The sequence below is a fragment of the Mus pahari genome, chromosome 12 (assembly GCF_900095145.1).
Source record: "Mus pahari chromosome 12, PAHARI_EIJ_v1.1, whole genome shotgun sequence".
NCBI classification, from domain to species: Eukaryota; Metazoa; Chordata; class Mammalia; order Rodentia; family Muridae; genus Mus; species Mus pahari.
In genome coordinates, this window is record NC_034601.1 from 16,874,243 (window position 1) to 16,892,944 (window position 18,702).

General features: G+C 44.5%; 1 protein-coding gene across 5 annotated transcripts in view; it reads left to right on the forward strand.

The window, feature by feature from the left end:
• Vps8 (VPS8 subunit of CORVET complex) overlaps positions 1-18,702 on the forward strand; it is a 216,139-nt gene that overhangs the window by 45,369 nt on the left and 152,068 nt on the right. For all 5 annotated transcript variants that reach the window (XM_029544439.1, XM_021209011.1, XM_029544437.1 and 2 more), the window contains 10 exons: positions 336-489; positions 592-651; positions 2,582-2,689; positions 5,550-5,630; positions 7,366-7,536; positions 11,274-11,348; positions 12,499-12,534; positions 13,509-13,599; positions 13,871-13,917; positions 14,414-14,503. In XM_029544439.1, the coding sequence (XP_029400299.1) occupies positions 336-489; positions 592-651; positions 2,582-2,689; positions 5,550-5,630; positions 7,366-7,536; positions 11,274-11,348; positions 12,499-12,534; positions 13,509-13,599; positions 13,871-13,917; positions 14,414-14,503 (913 nt within the window). The remainder of the gene's footprint in view (positions 1-335; positions 490-591; positions 652-2,581; positions 2,690-5,549; positions 5,631-7,365; positions 7,537-11,273; positions 11,349-12,498; positions 12,535-13,508; positions 13,600-13,870; positions 13,918-14,413; positions 14,504-18,702) is intronic.

An 18,702-nucleotide genomic window follows, 5' to 3' on the forward strand; every position in this document is an offset into this window, starting at 1 on the left:
GGAAGAACCCCAGGCAGACTCGCCCACACAAGGCCAGGAGGTAGGCATGAGCGGGGATGCGAAGCCAGCATGGCTGGAGTGTGCCTGCCAGGATGACAGCTTTCAGAGAGGAATAAAGGCAAGAGCCAAGACATGGGTAAAGAGTTTGTTCTATTCCATACAGAGGCAGGCTTGTCGAATGTCCGTACCGGGAGAGCAGCAGATCTATCCCGAGTAGTGAGAAGATGCTGCCATCCTGTGGATCGTGTAACTGATTGTGCTTGCAGTCAGTCAAGGTAGAGGTGATAGTATCTTGGATTATCTCTGAATCGATTGTGAATGTCTTACATTTTCAGGAGAGTGATGGGCGTGCGAACGTGTGAGTCTCGGTGCCTGTTCAGCGGCTCCAAGGGTGAGGTCTGCTGTATCGAGCCCCTGCACTCCAAGCCCGAGCTAAAAGACCATCCGATCACGCAGTTCTCACTGCTGGCCATGGCATCCTTAACAAAGGTAGGTATGCTTAGAGGACTGAGCCCTTAGCTCTAGAGACTTTGAACACCGTGTGAGAGTTGCAAGGTAAATGATGAGAATAATACGTACTTTTCCCTCTAGATATTGGTCATTGGGTTGAAACCATCCCTGAAAGTGTGGATGACTTTCCCCTACGGACGGGTAAGCACCACTCCATTTTGTTGGCAAAGGGAAGGAGCAAGTCATGCGGGTGGAGGGAGTGATCCTCAGGGAATTCTCTGCAGTTGTTTAAAAATCCAGCTATGGAAGCTCAGTGAGCTCCTGAAGGCAGTGATGGTGAAGACCAAGCAGGATAAAGTGGCATTTAGGAGCCATGCTAGATTGTACCTGCTGCTGTCTGTAATGTTTGAAGCTGTTCTCTCACGAACGGCTCAGCTCTCCAGTCTCTGCGTAGCTGTCCTGCTTCCACGCATGCGTTTTCTAGTTTCATTCACTGCTCGTTTGAGGTGAGTATGTCATCCTCCTGGGATGGATCACTGACAGGCAGACTGGTGTATGCAATGCAGTGTCTTAGAACACTGTGAGACAGCTGTGCTGAGGCAGGGTCATGCCCACTGTGTGCTGCTTTGACGCCCTGAGTCGGCACACCCCACTGTAAAGTCACCATGGATTGGTACTACGCATACTTCCTATGGTTTCTGACTCTTGGCATCTGTCACTTTAGAAGATGTTATCATTCAGGGAGCACAGATGGCTCTAAGTGTTTGTGCTTCCATGGATACGAACAGCCACACATCTTAGTCAGAAAAGTTTACTTTTAAACCGAACACGTACAGGTATGTTAGCTTGTTACTTTCTAAATGAGGCGGCATAGCACATGTTTGCACAGTACTTACACTTAATTGTTAACTGTTAAAGAGACAATTTTAAGTACATGGGAGAATGTTCATAGGTTATATGCAAATATTTTGCCACTAAAATCAAGGGTTAAGCCTGGAATAAGTCCCTATGGATATCTCAGGTTGCGTTTTCTTTTGTTCCTGATATTGTTTGTAAGAGAGTTGGCATCTTCTTTGGAAGGGGATGAATGCCATTGTCTTAGTTGCTTTTGTATTGCTGTGAAGAGACACCATGACCAAGGCAACTTATAAAAGAAAGCATTTAACTGGGGGATTGGTTACGGTTTCAGAGTAGTCCATGGCCATCATGGTGGGAAGTGTGGCTGAAGACAGGCAGGCATAGTGCAGAAGCAGTAGGTGAGATTGTTACATCTGATCATAAGTTGAAGGCAGATGGGGAGAGGGAGAGACTGGATCTGGGGTGGGCTTTTGAAACCTCTAAGCCCTCCTCCAGTGACATACTTCACCTACTAATCCTTCCCAAACCTTTCCACTAAGTGGAGACCAGGCAGACACATAGGAGAACGTGGGGTGAGGGTACAGTTCTCATTCTGAATCAGCCTCAGAGAGTGAAGACACAGAGCCACAGCTGGGTAGCAGCAGCTGAGATACCAAGCGAGATGGCTCTTGTCTCCTTGTGGGGGTACTATTGTATTTCAGTACCAGGAGGGGCAGTCTGTCCTTCCAGACGGCAGACTGAGAGATTATCATTTATATTTCTTAGGTCGGACTCCTTTACTCGATGAGGTTGTTATCACGATGCCCGGCTTTTCGCTTGTTTTATTGTGTTTTATTATATATCTGTGTATCTACCCATCTTTCTACCCAGCAAGATACTTTAGCTTTTTAATAGATTTCAGAGTGAAATACTGAAACCAGCACCTTCTGCCTTGGACATTAGTGTGAATATAATTAACTAGAGTTTCATATTTGTTTAGATCTGTTGGTATAAGTTATATACAATAAATATACAAATCTTGAGTGTATATTTTTGAAGTTGGACAGATGCATGTACTTTTATAACCAAATTCCAGCCAAGATAAAAAGTCATGACCCTCAACCCATACCCTCCCTGTAACTGTCCCTCCAGTCCCTGCTCATTGCCAGTCTTGTGGGAAATTGGGGAAGGTTTTACAAAGCAGTAGTCAGATGCTATTTTTAAACAGAGTTTTTACTTTATCCTTCTGCTGGTTAACTGCAGTGAACATTTCCCCATCTTTTCTTTCGCTCAGATGGATCCTTCCAGTGTTCCATTGCTGGCCTGGCACTTCGTGGCAGTGAATAACTGTGTGAATCCCATGCTTGCCTTCTGCAGAGGCGATATGGTTCACTTTCTCCTGGTAGGCCGCAGTGGGATGGTGGGTCTGTTGTAAAGCTTCATAAAAATATATTCTCCCAGATTTGCTGATAATTTTAATGTTAAAAAAATGCAAAAGCTTGAACTCTCTTGGTTTTTTAGTCCTCAGGGTTTATTTCTTGGTTATTTCTTCAGCTAACAAATAATCAGTGGTTTGTCCGTGCGTCTATCACAGTGCCCCGTGCGCCCTATCACAGTGTGCTCTCTCTCATATCGTCTTCAGGCCCTTCCTTTTGACCCCCTTCATGGCCAGTCGCCTCCCCAGTGTAAACCACACATGCGCTTGTCCTAGACTCGCATGGCTTCCCTGCTGGTCTCTTCACGCACACAGACACCTGTCAGCAAAGCTCTGGGCTTCCCACTTGTGCTGCTCATGCTCAGTGCCACCTTCTCCGCCTCCTGAACCGGCTCTGCACTCCTTAGATCTGTCATGACAGTGAGCACACAGAAATCCTCCCCTACCCTCTCTTCCTCACTAAGCTGAGAACTGAGCCTAGACGCTGACCTCCTGTTTAACTAGCACAGGTAGAGCTGATCTTAGAGAGAATGTGAAATTGAATCTGTGGGTGGATTTAGATTAGAGTCCGGGAATCTTAGGGCCCATGTACCTCATACGCATGGTTATGGATTTTGGTAAGTAAATGTTTAGTGGAATATAGTCATGCTCATTCATTTATATTTTAGTTTTTTGAGTTTTTAAGGTTTTTTTTTTGAGACATTTTAAGTTTTTTGAGACAAACTCGCATGTAGCCCAGGCTGGTCTCAAACTCATGCTGTAGCCAAGGCTAGCCTTTGACGCCTGATTCTCCTGCCTTTACTTCTCAGCTGTTAGGATTATAGGCATGCAGCACCATGCCCAGCTCACATGTTATGTATGGCTGCTTTTTCACTGCTGTGGTGGAGTTAAGTAGGCCTGATAGCCTATGTGGTCTGCAAAGGCTAAAGTATTTACAGACAAGTTTGCCAGTCCTTGAGTGGTGTCCCTGATCTATGTAAGATCGCTTGGATTGGCAGTGGGCAGATGTTATAGGTTCCTAGGTAAATAAAGCGGTAAAGATGTAATGAAGTGTCATTTCAGTGTAGAAATAGCACAGATAATAGGTTATGGAAGGTAGGGGCTGTGCACTTGTACTGTATGTGTGATGTCCTTAAGCAAATACATTTTTAAAAGAATGGCAAGCCTCTCGTCATTCAGGGCCTAGGAACCGAAAGGCACCAATCAGAGGCCATTGCATGGTAGAGCCAGGAAACATTCAGGGGAAAAATCTCTTGTGTAGAGAGTGACTTAGATTCCATCATGCTGAGTTAGAGATGGAAGCGGGACTCTCAAGGGTTACACTGGAAGTCCAGCAAGCAGACAGCAGGGGAAAGGACAGATGTACACTGTTAGGACAGAAGGTAAGGCTGCAGACCGAGAGAGCATTATGTGTTAGCTGTTAGACAGCACAGTAGCTGAGGTCATCAGTGTGTGCAGACAGCGTCATCTGGGTTCACATCTCAGAGGTTTTGTGGTCCTTGGGTCAGTTCGCCTGTCGCCTTTGACCTGTGGGAAGGTACTACATCATAGTGGGTTCATAAGGCAAAGCTGCCCACCTCATAGCAGCTATTCAGAGAGAGAGAGAGAGAGAGAGAGAGAGAGAGAGAGAGAGAGAGAGAGAGAGAGAGAGAGAGATCTACAGTGACTTCCATTTAGAAACCCCTATGTCTTTAAGTTGTTATCCCCTCACCTCTTCAACCCCTCCACTGCCCCCTCCAGCCCTAAGTAATGTCACAGGCCAGTAAGCCAGTCTTTAGCACATGAGTCTTTAGTGAAGACCTAACTAAACCACAGCTCTGATTTTTCTGGGCACTCATGAAAGGCCGAGGAAACAGAAAAGGCAAATGGAAGGGTGGTTCTTGTAAAGGCAGTAGAAGGGAGGAGGAGGCAGAGGGATGTTCTACAGGAGGGGTGGAGCCTTTGGGACAGTGTCAGTCCTGGGACAGTGCAGAGTTAGAGAATGATCATGGAAGGCAGGCTGGAGAGTCAAACCCGGGACACAGAGTGGTTTGCCAGGTCCTTGTCAGATGTCTGATTAGCAGTGGAATGGGGTGGAGGCTACTTGATAAAGAACTGGCTCTCTAGAAGAGCAAAGTCGTCCAACCATAGTGCTCAGCTGTGAGGGGAAGGGTGTGGCTAAATAATGTCTGTGAGAAGCAAACCGAGGGATATATCTGTTTAGGGAATGTTTTTGTTTTCAAAAACAAAGTCAGAAATATGTTTGAGAGCAAATGAGGGTAGCAGATCTTTTAAAGGAGCAATTGAATACACTAGAAAGGGAGGGAAGTCATTAACCAGGTTGGGGCCAGAGTTTGTTGGAAGAGGACTGTAGAGAACCTCAGAGAATAGGTGGTGCTGGCATCTGTCTTGCAGTTAATGAGACACTTTGTACCCGTGGCCCATAAAGCACAGCTTGGTGCCACAGATGGGAAACCGAGAAGGAAGTGACTCCGTCCGCATGGTTACAGCTGTGCAGCTGAGCCTGTGGCCAGAGCTCATGTCCTCACAGGCACGTGACAGTGAAGGGGTCAGCACGCCAAGAGATGGGACTAGAGGGGCAGAAAGGAGCTGAGCCTTAGAAGAAAGACATCTGCTGTAGTACGCACGGGAAAATGCAAGCTGAAGTGAACGTTAGCCCCTCAGGTGCCAGGTGAACCTGTTGCTGTTCACCTACAGAATAATTTCTCTCACAGTATTTTTGGCTTATCTATACTAAATGGGAATCATTATAGGTGGAATACAAGTATTTGAAAAAAATCATTCAAGTAATATTTGATATCTGGGCTGTCTTCATTCTCATCATCAGGTTAAGAGAGATGAGTCGGGCGCAATACACGTCACCAAGCAAAAGCACCTTCACCTGTACTATGATCTGATCAACTTTACTGTGAGTACCACTTGAACCACATCTCTGTTTATTTCTGCAGGGCACACGTCAGTGCCCACGCCCAGCATGAAGTGCTGTGCTGTGCTGAAGCAGGAAGCCTGGCTTGGCTTGGAGGCTTCCATGCCAGGTCCCTACTGCCTTTCGCCCAGTTGCCCGAAGCCCTGCAGAGCACCAGCAGGGAAGGGCAGAGTTCCCTGAGAGCCCTAATACCCCAAGGGGGAGTGCAGGTCCAGAGCCCAGGTCTTTAGTGGTTACACTGCGTTGTGTGTGGACACGCGTGTGCTTTTGAGCTTTTCCTAAAGGATTTAGTGTGTTACTATTCTTTTCTTGTGACAAAAAAAAAATTGCCAAGTTTTCTCTTATCTCTTAGTGCTCAGGGTGTCTTGGTTTAAAAAAAAAAAAAAAAAGAGACTTCTTTCTGATTCAGAGTTTATGTTTTCTTCAGTAGTGGTTCATTTATCCAGTAAATGTCTGAAAATTTTTTCCTTCAATAATACATAATATTTTAGGATATGTAGTTGGTATAGTCAGATTTTAAGAAGTAATATATTTAATATATTGTGCATAAACTTAGTTGCATGACACATTTTTCAGCCAAGTCTTCCTAAATTACTCCTGTTGGTCCCAAACTCCTGGGCTCAAATGTTCCTCCTGCTTTACCTTCTCATCGTGTAGGATGATAAGAGTGCGCCACTGTGCCACCATGCTTGGCCCACACCACTCTTTCACGCTCACTCATACTCACTGACTTAGACATAAGCAATTGAAATGCTTAGTGAAAGAAGCATTTAGTGAGGGCTACAGTTTTAGAGAGTGGGACTGTGGCCATCCTGGTGGGAAGCATGACAGCAGGCAGGTAGACAGGCAGGCTTGGTGCTGGAGCAGTAGCTGGGAGCTCATACCTAATCCACAAGTTGGAGGCAGAGAGAACTAATTGTTAATGGTGTGGCATTTTGAAACCTCAAAGCCCACTCCCAATGACACACCTCCTCCAACAAGGCCACACCTCCTAATCCTTTCCAAACAGATTCACCCACTGGGGATCAAGCATTCAAATACATGAACATATGGGAGCCGTTCTCTTCAAACCACTACACATTTCTAATCCAAAAATACAAAAGTGGAAGTGCTCCAGAATCTAAAACTTCATGAGGACTAACATGGTAGCACAATTAGAAAATTCCACACTTGACATTGTGTCATGAACTGTAATTAAAATGCAGGTGCACAAAATGCTGTGCGAGGCAGAGTTCTCTAGAGGAGCTGATAGAATTTGTTTGTTTGTTTGTTTGTTTATTTAAAGGGTATTTATTAGGGTATATTTCTTTTAAAATATACATTATTTCAGTGCCAAGAATTATCCTCTGACCATCTGGGTTTATGAGGTTGAAGTTGCTGTTTTTCTTCACTAATATAAAAAGTTGAAACATTTGTTATTGCACTAAGGTCATTTGTACCAATATGTCCTTCAAAAAAAAATCTTATAAAAAATGCAACATTCTGCAATATATTAGAGTTCTTAGCCCTTCCTTATGCGGGCAGAGTGTCATCTGACAGTGTGACACTTAGCACTGTTTTCTGTGCATCTCAGAGCTGCTCTTACTGTGCCACTGTCACTGTTGAGGTTACTGGTGCTTAAGGTCTTTGTGTCACATGTGGAGTGGCCAAGCCACCTTTTGTCATGGGAAGTCTGGACTGGCCCTGACTCTCACTCTGTTATGTGCTTGAATTGCAGTGGATCAACTCACGCACAGTTGTGCTTTTAGACAGCGTGGAGAAGCTGCACGTGATTGATCGGCAGACGCAGGAGGAACTGGAGACAATGGAGATCTCAGAAGTCCAGCTGGTCTACAACAGCAGCCACTTCAAGTCACTGGCCACGGGAGGAAACGTTAGCCAGGCCCTGGTGAGTGCTTCCACACCCAGCATTGATCTCCCCACAGTGATGTTCCTGCCACAGTGGCATTCCAGGATTTTTTGTTTGTTTGTTTGTTTTGTTTTGTTGTTTTAACCACTATGTTGTTTATAAATAGGACTACTAAGGTTTTTCTGCCTTGGTGTGTTGAAGTGGGTATCGATGTGTTTATAAGGATTCAGGATTATGACCCCAAACAGTACTTCCTGTTACTTAATAGTAAGGAATCGGCTGGGGAGATGGCTCAGGGTTAGGAGCACTTTTGGAGGACCTGAGTTCAATTCCCAACACCCATTTGTGAGCTAACAGCTGGTCTGTAAGTCCAGTTTTGAGGGGACTCCAGTGCCCTCTTCTGACCACAACAGGTACTGCATGCACATGGTGCATAGTCACACATGCAGGCAGAACATCCATAGTACATAAAATAAAGATAAATCTGAAAAAACCCAAAGAACTTCTAATTTTTATTTCTAAAACAAACAGACAAACAATTTCCTTGAGAGGGAATTTGTAAAATTGAAGTATTTTAGGAATTGAGCCTGTGACAGCAAGCTCAGCAGATTTAAGGGAAAAATAGCTGGAGACTGGTAGCCTACAAGGCTTTGGAAGCCTTTGGGCGATATGCCAGGAACTTGAGCAGGTGTGGTAGCTTGGGGCATTAAAAGGCAGAGATGGCTACGCTAATGCTTTGAGCAATTTATGTAAGTAGAATGTAGCTTAGCCCTGTAGTTCGTGACCACCCATTTCCTAAGCCATTAGTCTTTAAACAGGACATGTGGACAGTTGTGGGACATCCATGGGAAACTTCTTATAAAAAAACAGTAATAACAATCATGTTTAATGGGTGTCAACAGCATAGTCTGTAGGCTCTGCTCCAGTCTTCCTCCTGTTTATAACTTCAGAGTGTGACATATATGTGAAGGCTGCTTAACCATAAAATGTAAAAACCAGGGAAAAACAAAAAGAAATGGTCCTGCAGTGAAGTGCACTAAGGTAAAAGCAGCCAGTGTCTCAGACACAGGCATTTCCTGGGGTAGGGTGGCTGTTAGGGGCTGGAGGGATGGGTCAGTGGCTAAGAGCACTGGCTGCTCTTGTAGGAGACTTGGGTTTGAGTCCCAGCACCCACATGGTGGCTCACAAACACACATAACTCTACTTCTAGAGGATCCAGTGCTCTCCTCTGGACTCCTCGGGCAACAGATATGCACACAGTGCACATACATAGATGCAGGCGAAACATTCATGCACATAAAGAAAATAAATGAACCTGAAAAAGGATACTATTGAACTTTACATTTATACTTTTACCCAAGATAGAGAATGGAGAATTATGTTTATGCATAAAATAGGAAACAACAACAACCCAAAAAACAACCAACCAACCAACCAACCAACCAAAAAACAGTTCTCAAGACCCTGGACATCAACAATGATGGATGGCAAATCCTAGACCAAGCAGTAAACAAGTGATGTGAGCTTGTTCATTTTTCACCTCCAGTCCTCTGACTTTCTGGCTTGTGGCGTAGGGAAGAGGAACACAGTTAGACCTGGTGGATCGCTCACTGAGGAAGCAGAGCTGAGGGTATAGGAAAAGAAAGACAGGTCATGTTTGTGGGGGAATGCTTGAAGAGTTCCTAGGACTCTTCTGCTGATAGCTGCTCACAGGTGTGTGTAAGGACACTGCCCCGGGACAGGGGAGGAGCCATTAGAAAGGCTTAAAGGGAATTAACGTCCGGTTCTCCCAGAGCATACCTTCTGTTTATTGAAACCAGTTAAAGCAGCCAGCTTCCTGAGTCCCCAGGCACTGGCCAGAGTACTCAGGGGTATTGCATCCAAGTAGTGCAGTTTGAAACAGAGAACACGCTATGCTGATAAATACTTAAAATCTTAAAAGCGGGATGAGAAGAGCTCAGGCTAATGTTGGAGGCACAGCTTGGTGGCACAGTGCTTACCCAGCACCTCTGAGGCCTGGGCCCAATCCCTAGAATAACAAGGAAGAGGAGCAGAGCAAGACACAAGAATATCAACATGGGAATTTCTAAGCACCACCGGAGTTAAACTCAGAGTCTGTTTGAATAGAGATCACTTGGTATTCAAATAGGGAAGAAAGCACAGTTTGGAAAGGGGAAAAAAAATCAGTCAGAACCAGGCCAGACCTTACACAGGCGTGAGGGGCAGGGCAGCAGACAAGGGTGTAACAGCCCCCTCTTCTGTTTTATATTAATTTTTACAAAGTTTTGTAAGTAATGGTTTCATCATGGTATCTTCACACATAGATGTTGTACTTTGATGTCATTCTCACCTCCATCCCTTTCCTGCTCTCTAGCTTATTCCCTTCTGATGTCATGTTGCACGGTGTCCTTCACTCTCTATAGTCCACCCCCTTAAGATCTCTTCCTGTCCTCAGATAGTCCTCTTTCTAGTTTTGTGACTTAAGAGTGCACATAAATACACACAAATACACACATATATGTAAGTTTAGATTCTGCATATGAGAGAAACTGTAACTCTGATCCTTCTGAAACTGATTTTTCTGACTTAACGTGATGATTTCCGTTTGTACCCATTTTCCTGCATGGGCCATGATTACATTTTCCTTTATGGCTGCATAAAATTTCCTGTGTATGGACCGCATTTTCTTTATCCATTCACCTGTTGAAGGATGGCCAGCCTGGCTCCATCTTACGTGAATGTACGCGTCTCTGTTATATATACATTAGCATAACTACAATCCAAATGTGCATAAAGTTAAATGGAGACATGGAAGATACGTTAAGAGATGCAAATCGCATAGCTAGTCGTGAGGACTGCAGTGCTTGAGAGAACAGTAGAGCTGCTGGGAGAGACCGGCGGCTGCTTAGAGATTGTAGAGTAAAGGATGGATGAACTTGATGGAGTTAGAATTGATGCAAGATGAGATTCCCTGGAGAAACCTATGTGTCAGCATTAAGATGTGTAGAACAGTGGGCTGCCACATGGTCTGCTTGGAGCAAGCCAGTCATAAAGAGCACCTGGCAAAAACTGGCCAAAAAGCATGTTAGCTTCCTTTGCAGCAGTTTTGGGGTCTGTGAGCCTTAGGAGACCCTTCTGGTTGGTACTTCCTATCAGGTTCCAGACCTTTGCTCCACCGGGGACCAGGCTGTCTGTGCACAGCCCACCGCCCCACAACCAACAGCTGTCTAATGTGTTGTGAGACCCACTCAGTAGGCGGGGAACCCTGCCTGGCACTGACCATCTACTGTTCTGTCTTTTCCTCTTGTGTTTTGTTGTTCACTGCAAAGAACTCATCAGTATTATTTCAACCATCTTTATTTTCTGCCAAAAGCCTTGCCTGCCTGTCGCTCAGCAAACAGCAGGTTGCAGTAGTCTGCAGTGAGAATTGCAAGCTAGCATATTCCATTTCCACATTATTCCGAGAAAGGAAAGGCTGTTTACAGGAGTGGGGAATGACTTCTTGAACTGTGTCTTTCCAGTTCCTTCCCTTGGCAATCAAGCAACAGATTGTTTTCTTACTTGCTTATAGGTTAGATCTGTGTTCTTTTAGAACTTTGTTTGTTACTTATATGTGTGCTACAGTGTGTGTAGAGGTCAGGGGACAACTTTGTGGAGTCAGTCCTCTTCTTCACAGTGCTGGAGCTGGAATCCGGTTATCAGGCTTGTCTCTGCAGTTGACATTCTTAAGGAAACATCTAGCACGCGTAACTGTAGCATGTTTGCTTGTTTTATAGGCTTTGGTGGGAGAGAAGGCTTGCTATCAATCCATCAGTAGCTATGGAGGACAGATCTTCTATCTGGGGACAAAGGTAAGGTCTTTTCACTCCACTACGAGAGTCATCAGGATAGCTGAGGCAGGTGGTTGGTTGCTCATGAAGAACAGTGCATTTACAAATTCTGGTCAGCGTTCGTCCAAATCTTATAATAGCCACATAGCCAAGGGTTCCGATTTATTTAGCCTTTTATTTTCACTTCAGATCTAATTTTACTTTTGTTCAGGTGCTAGTAAGAGACTTATTTTCTTGATTCAGAGATATATTTTCATAGTCTTTCTTAACATTTGCTTTAATAACAAAGTATCTAGTTTTTTTTTTTTTCAATTAGAATTTTTATGTCGTGCTTTGATCAGCACATACGGTGCAAAGTATAATGAAGTGTCCGCCACCCTCTTCAGTTATCATTTGCCTGGGGGATGAGGTTGCTTAAGATCAGCTTCCTCAGCAAAAAAGTTAATATCTAGGTTCATTTCCTGTTGCTGGGAAAAATGTTCTGGCAAAAGCAACTGAAGGGAGAAAGGGTTTATCTTAGCTCACAGTTCATGGTACACATCATGGCAGAGAGGTCAGGGCAGCCGGAGCTTGAAGCAGCTGATCATGTTGTGTTCACAATAGAAAACAGACGGAATGCACACTCCTGGTCCTTTTCTCCTTTATATAGTTTAGGATCTCAAGCACACTTAGGTGGGCCTTCTCCTATCAGTTAATGTAATCAAGATCATCTCCTACAGACATGCCCAGAGACCCATCTCTCATGCTGACAATTGATAGTAGACACCATATCCAGGAAGGACCTAATTATGTATATTTGTTGGAGAATTAAAATGATGTTTAGATTAGATCAACTTAAGGTACATTAAAGTGCATTCAGGTGTTTGGCCTAGAATAATTGCCATTTGAACAATTTGTTTTTCAACATAAAATGGACAGTTTTCTTCATTATTAAAATTCAGCCAGGATATTGCCAAGTTGGTGCAGGAGGCGAGCTTGGGCTGCCTGCCTCCTTTGTTTACTCTTCAGTGTGGGTACTTGAGGACCCTTTAGTAAGCTCCGGGATACGTCCATCTGAGATGAGCAGTGTGTTTGCTTAGGGGTGGGAGATGAGTTGTGTGTCTGGAGCAGCTGTGCCTCCCAGCGAATCTGCTAGCTAACGGTCATCTTCATTTCCCCCGCTGTTTTCTAGTCTGTGTACGTGATGATGCTGAGAAGCTGGAGGGAGGTGAGTGAGTTCACAGGGATCCTCGGTGTGGGAGCTCAAGTGGCAGCAGCTTCATGCTTTCTCGACTTTGCAGATCTTAATCTCAGAAGAATACATAAAAGCCATTTTAGCTGTTAGGCACTTGATATACTAAAATGATTACATCAGAATGGGGCCTGGCACCTCTCTGACTGTTCTGCTATCAGAACATGGCATGAAGAAGGTGTGTTATTAATCAGTGACATTTGTAAGGAGTAGCTTTGTTTGTGTAGTATTGCCCTATTTAAGTTATTAAAACAAATTAGTTTAAAACAAATTAGTTGGGTTTGAGTCTGTCTAAGGTAACAGTGACTTCGTCAGGCACTCACTCCCATTTGAGATAATCGAGAGGCAGGCAGTCCGCAGCTTCTATGACAGCTCCATGGTTTGGAGATGCAACCCCATCTCACCATTCTTGTGTTTAGATTCTAGTCTCAAGTTCACTTTATAACCCAGAATAGTTATGTCTAGGTTCTGTGAAGGAGAAACGATAAAGTTAAGGCCAGCCCCAACTTTTAAAGATAATTATACTTTTAGAAATACTAGACAACACTTTCTTGCGTTGACCAGAGTGTTGTCCCATTGCCACAAAAGTTACAGGGGAATCTTAGAATTTGCATTGAGCTGGTATATTGCTGTCCTAGGGAGCTTGGAGCTGGTTATTAAGAAGGGCTAGATAGCTACTGTGCTAATACCAGTCACCTCTCCTGTGGTAGTCCAGTTGTTCCCCTTTTGAGGGTAGGCTCTGCTGTCATCCATCACCCAAGCCAATAGACATCACAGCATCCAGTGCTTTAGGAAGTGCTTTGCTTAGTCAAAGCTGTACACTGAAATGTTGCACAATACTGTTGCAATACTGTTCATTCCCAAGCAGCAATTCTCTGATGGTAGAATTGGAATTCTAATTGGCTGCTAGTCAGATAGATGGGTCTGGCATGTCTCCTTACTCATTGTAGAGGATGGACCATCTCCTGAAACAGGATTGCCTCACGGAAGCCTTGGCCCTCGCCTGGTCTTTTCATGAAGGAAAGGCGAAAGCAGTAGTGGGTAAGTAGTAAGCAGATGTTGTGGGACTGGACGTGTCACCGTAAAGAGCCTTCTCATAAGGGGACTTCACGTTGAGAACAGATGGGAAGCACACTGATAAGCTGTTAGTCAACTGGGTGTGAGCTAGTCCCGTCACCCAGCACTTTGATATTGAGGCTTGTTGTAATTGTGCGTGAGTGTTAATGTAGGCCATGGAGGTGAGACCAGACCCAGGTTTCCTTTCAGAGCTGAGCACTGACTTTGCTTCATGTTGGACTTTGTTTCTCTGAAGGGCTATCGGGGGATGTCAGCAAGAGGAAGGCCGTTGTTGCCGATCGGGTAAGCGTCGCAATGCTGGCTGTAATGGTGCAGTGCAGTTTTGCTTTTAACATTTGCAGCTGTCTTTTGGGGGTGAGACGTGGGTCAGGCTGTAGTTCCCAGGCACAGTCTGCAGTGCTGCATGGTCTCACCACTGCCCTCACCAGTGAAAACAAGAAAACAAGAGAATAGTCAAGAGCGTATCAAGGAGAAGGTTACATGGGGACCCAGGCTCACAGTGACCTGTCCATCTGCAGGAAAGGATTGCCAGGCACTTACCTCCGGGCTCTCATTTCCTGAGCAATACGGGAGCAGTGTCTGGACCATACAGATATTTCTTAGGATTAGCAACTTAACACTAGCCCTTCATCTGAGAGAATCAGGGAATAATGCCACTAAAACCCCAACTGTGGTTCTAATACAGCAATAGAGCGTGATTCAGTATTAACTGTTCATGTTAAATATTGAACAAATGTAGTCATACTCTGAATCTGACTCAAAGCCACTTTTCTTACAGATGGTAGAGATCCTGTTCCATTATGCAGATCGGGCTCTGAAAAAGTGCCCGGACCAGGGAAAAATCCAAGTGATGGAGCAACATTTTCAGGTAAGTCCCTGTACGTGTGGCTCATGCGCCCACCACAGTTGCCCTCGTGCCCCCATGGACCTTTGTGCACATGATATGCTCAGCCTCATGCACCTGACTTCTGGGGTTTGGCTACTAAGCATTCTCTAGTGTTTCAGCGTTTGTAGGGAAAACTGTACAAGACTAAATTTACAGAAGTGTCTAGTTAGATGGAAAAAGACAGGTGAGCTGCTTCTCCCTGCTGTGTGAGGGGCTCTGTCATGAGGGGACACACCTGTGACTTGACACGTTACTGTGGATGACACCCTGCTAATGGCTCATATTTATGTTAACTAGAGTAGTTAAGGAAGGAGTGGGCTGCTAAGGTTTAAATTTAGTTCCTGCAACACCTGTGACTCATATATATATATATATGACATATTCATGGATATGTATATTATAGTCTATAAAATATGCTAATGAAAGATGTTTAGATTATCTTGGAACTTAATGGAAATGCAGGCCAAGGGAGCAGTTTAGAGATATGCATATGTATTATGCTGGTTTTCCTATTTGTAGTGATCTCTAGTTATATTTTTTATAAATCTATTTAAACAAATTTCTACTCTCTTCTCCATGTGTGTGTGTGTGTGTGTGTGTGTGTGTGTATATGTGTGTGTGAAATCTAGGACCTTTCACTATATGGGGCAGATACTTTTTCTTTTTTGGTTTTTCGAGACAGGGTTTCTCTGTGTATCCCTGGTTGTCCTGGAACTCACTTTGTAGACCAGGCTGGCCTCGAACTCAGAAATCCGCCTGCCTCTGCCTCCTGAGTGCTGGGATTAAAGGCGTGCGCCACCACGCGGCTCAGATACTTTTTTAAAAATTACTTATTATTATTTTTTTTTTACAATCTAGTCATTACCCCTTCGCAGTCTGCCCTCCCACAGTTCCACATTCCATTCCTCCTCCCCACTGTCTCCAAGAGGATGCCCTATTCCACTCAGACCCCCCACCCCCTGCCAGGCCTCCCTACTCCCTGGAACCTCAAGTCTCTCGAGGGTTAGGCAGGTCTTTTCTCACTGAGTCCAGACCCGGCAGTCCTCTGCTGTATATGTGTTGGGGGCCTCATATCAGCTGGTGTATGCTGCCTGGTTGGTGGCTCAGTATCTGAGAGACCTCAGAGGTCCAGGTTTGTTGAGACTGCTGGTCTTCCTGTGCGGTCACCCTCCTCCTCAACTTCTTCCAGCCTTTCCCTAATTCAACCACAGAGGTCCCAGACTTCATTCCATTGGTTGGGTGTAAGTATCTGCATCTGTCTCAATCAGCTGTTTGTTGGGCCTCTCGGAGGACAGCTGTGCTAGGCTCCTGTCTGTAAGAACACTAAAGCATTGGTAATAGTGTCAGGCCTTGGAGCCTCCCCTGAGATGAATCCCAAGTTGGATTGGTCACTGGACCTCCTTTACCTCAGTCTCTTTTCCATTTTTGCCCCTGTAGTTCTTTCAGACAGGAACAATTCTGGGTCAGAGTTTTTGTCTGTGGGATGGCAATCCCATCCCTCCACTTGATGTCCTGTCTTTCTGCTGGAGGTGGACTCTACAAGTTCCCTCTCCCCACTGTAGGCATGTCATCTAAGGTCTTTCCCTCTGAGTCCTGAGAGTCTCTCACCTCTCAGGTCTATGGTGCATTCTAGAGGATCTCCCCTCCTTCCACTCCCTTCCCCCCAGGTTTGCATATTTCCATTCATTCTTCTGGCCCTCAGGGCTTCTCTCCTGTCCTCCCCCACCCCCAATACATGATCATGTTCACCTTTTGACCCTGAGATTCCACCATACACCAGTCAGAATGGCTAAGATAAAAAAAACTCAGGTGACAGCACATGTTGGCGAGGATGTGGAAAAAGAGGAATACTTTACTTTTTTAGAGGTTTATTTATTTTATGCACATGAATGTTTCGCCTGCATGTATGTATGTGTACCTGTGTACCATGTGCCCATGGAAGTCAGAAGAAGGTGTTGACTGTTTTGAAACTGGAGTTACAAATGGCTGCCTGCCACCCTGTGGTTGCAGGGATTTGAACTTAGGTCCTTTTCAAGATCAGTGAGTGCTTTTAACCACTGAGCCATCTCTCTGGCCTCATGGAGCAAGTACTTCAGCACAGAACCCAATTCCCTAGCCAGTCTCATGTCTTCTTTAAATACATATTTGAACATCAGAACAGCCAACTTTTCTAAAAAGAACTAGATGGTAAGTCTTAGGTTTGTAAAGTTACAGTGGTTTCTGTCACTCCTCTTTCTCCTCTTCTGGTTCCTAGAAATTGACCTGAGGGCCTGATACAAACTAAGCACATGTTGGACCACTGAGCGCAGGCCTGACACATACTAAGTACATGCTGGACCACTGAGTGCAGGCCTGACACATACTAAGCACATGCTGGACCACTGAGTACAGGCCTGAAACATACTAAGCACATGCTGGACCACTGAGTGCAGGCCTGACACATACTAAGTACATGCTGGACCACTGAGTGCAGGCCTGACACATATTAAGCACATGCTGGACCANACATACTAAGTACATGCTGGACCACTGAGTGCAGGCCTGACACATACTAAGTACATGCTGGACCACTGAGTGCAGGCCTGACACATACTAAGCACATGTTGGACCACTGAGTGCAGGCCTGAAACATACTAAGCACACTCTGGACCACTGAGTGCAGGCCTGAAACATACTAAGTACATGCTGGACCACTGAGTGCAGGCCTGACACATACTAAGCACATGCTGGACCACTGAGCTGCATTCCAGATCCCACCGTTTTTGTCTGTGCCATGGCACATGTGTAGAATTCAGAAGACAGCTCCTAGGAATTAGTTTTTCCCACCATGAATGTCCTGTGGTTCCAGTTCATGTGTTTGTGTGTGTGTGTGTGTGTGAGTGTGTGTGCACGTGCGTGTATGCATGTATGTATGTATGTATGTATAAAATATAGTGTGTATTTGTTAGCTTGTTTGTTTTGAGACAGATCTCATCGTATGGCCCAAGCTAGCCTGGAACTTGCTGTATAGACCAGACTCAGACTGGTATCAAAGTCACAGAGATCCACCTGTCTCAGCCTTCCAAGAGTGGGGATTAAAGGCATGTGCCACCAGGCCTAGCTGAATGAACCATTCTTTGTTGTGACAGGATTTGGCCCATTGGCTTGACTATGTGTCCCTTGATTTCATATAAATTAAGTATAATAAGTGTAGTCCTTCATGGCTTAAAGATTGTAGTATAGCTGAAATATTTTTATTGTAAAATAATGGAAACATTTAAAAGAAATTTAGGAATTTTGGAATTCTTCAGAGCAAGAACTGATATTACTATATTTATTATTATTAATAATATAGTATTATCAATAATAATAATAATAATAATAATAATAATAATAATAATAATAAAAATAGGGTCCTACTGAGTGATCCTGGTAGGCCTGGAATTTGCTAAGAAGACCAAGCTGGTCTTGAACACAACCAAAGTTCTACCTGCCTTTGTCTCCTAAGAGCGGGATTTTGATATTGACATTTTTACATCTCTATTTGATGCTCAGAACTTAGATTACAAGGATAGACAGGGCAGTTAGGAGTTGCATGGTGTCAGAGAAGCATTTGATTTCCTGATCTGTACTGTTTAGTGTAGATTCCATTGCTACTGGGTTGGGGACTTTATTAAATTCATCAGTAGAGGACGATAAATGAGTTTGGATAAAATTATGAAATAAGTAACTTGGAATGAAACCACACAGCAAAAAGAAGGGACAGACAGGCTTGCCTAGGAATAGCAGCCTATGCAAATGTGTTTTTATGGGCCAGTTGGGGGGGGTACAGGCACTCACAGTGAAAGCTCGATGAGCCCAGTCTGGTCCCTAGAGCTCAGTTTCTGACTCCAAAAGTTGTCATCTGACATCAACTTGTAAGCCATAGCACACCCATGTGCCCCCATATCCCGCACACACATGTACATACACCATAATAAAAAATATGCAGTGATGTGTAGACAGAAAAGTTTTATAAGCTTTAATGTTTTAGTAAGAACATAATTCTCCAAGAGGCATTCATCGAAAGAATGACTGTCGGAAAGTGTGTTTTAATAAAAAGAAGCAACCAATAGGGAAAGCTGGGAGAATTAATTGAGAGAAGGTGGGAAGAAGAGAGAGAGAGAGAGAGAGAGAGAGAGAGAGAGAGAGAGAGAGAGAGA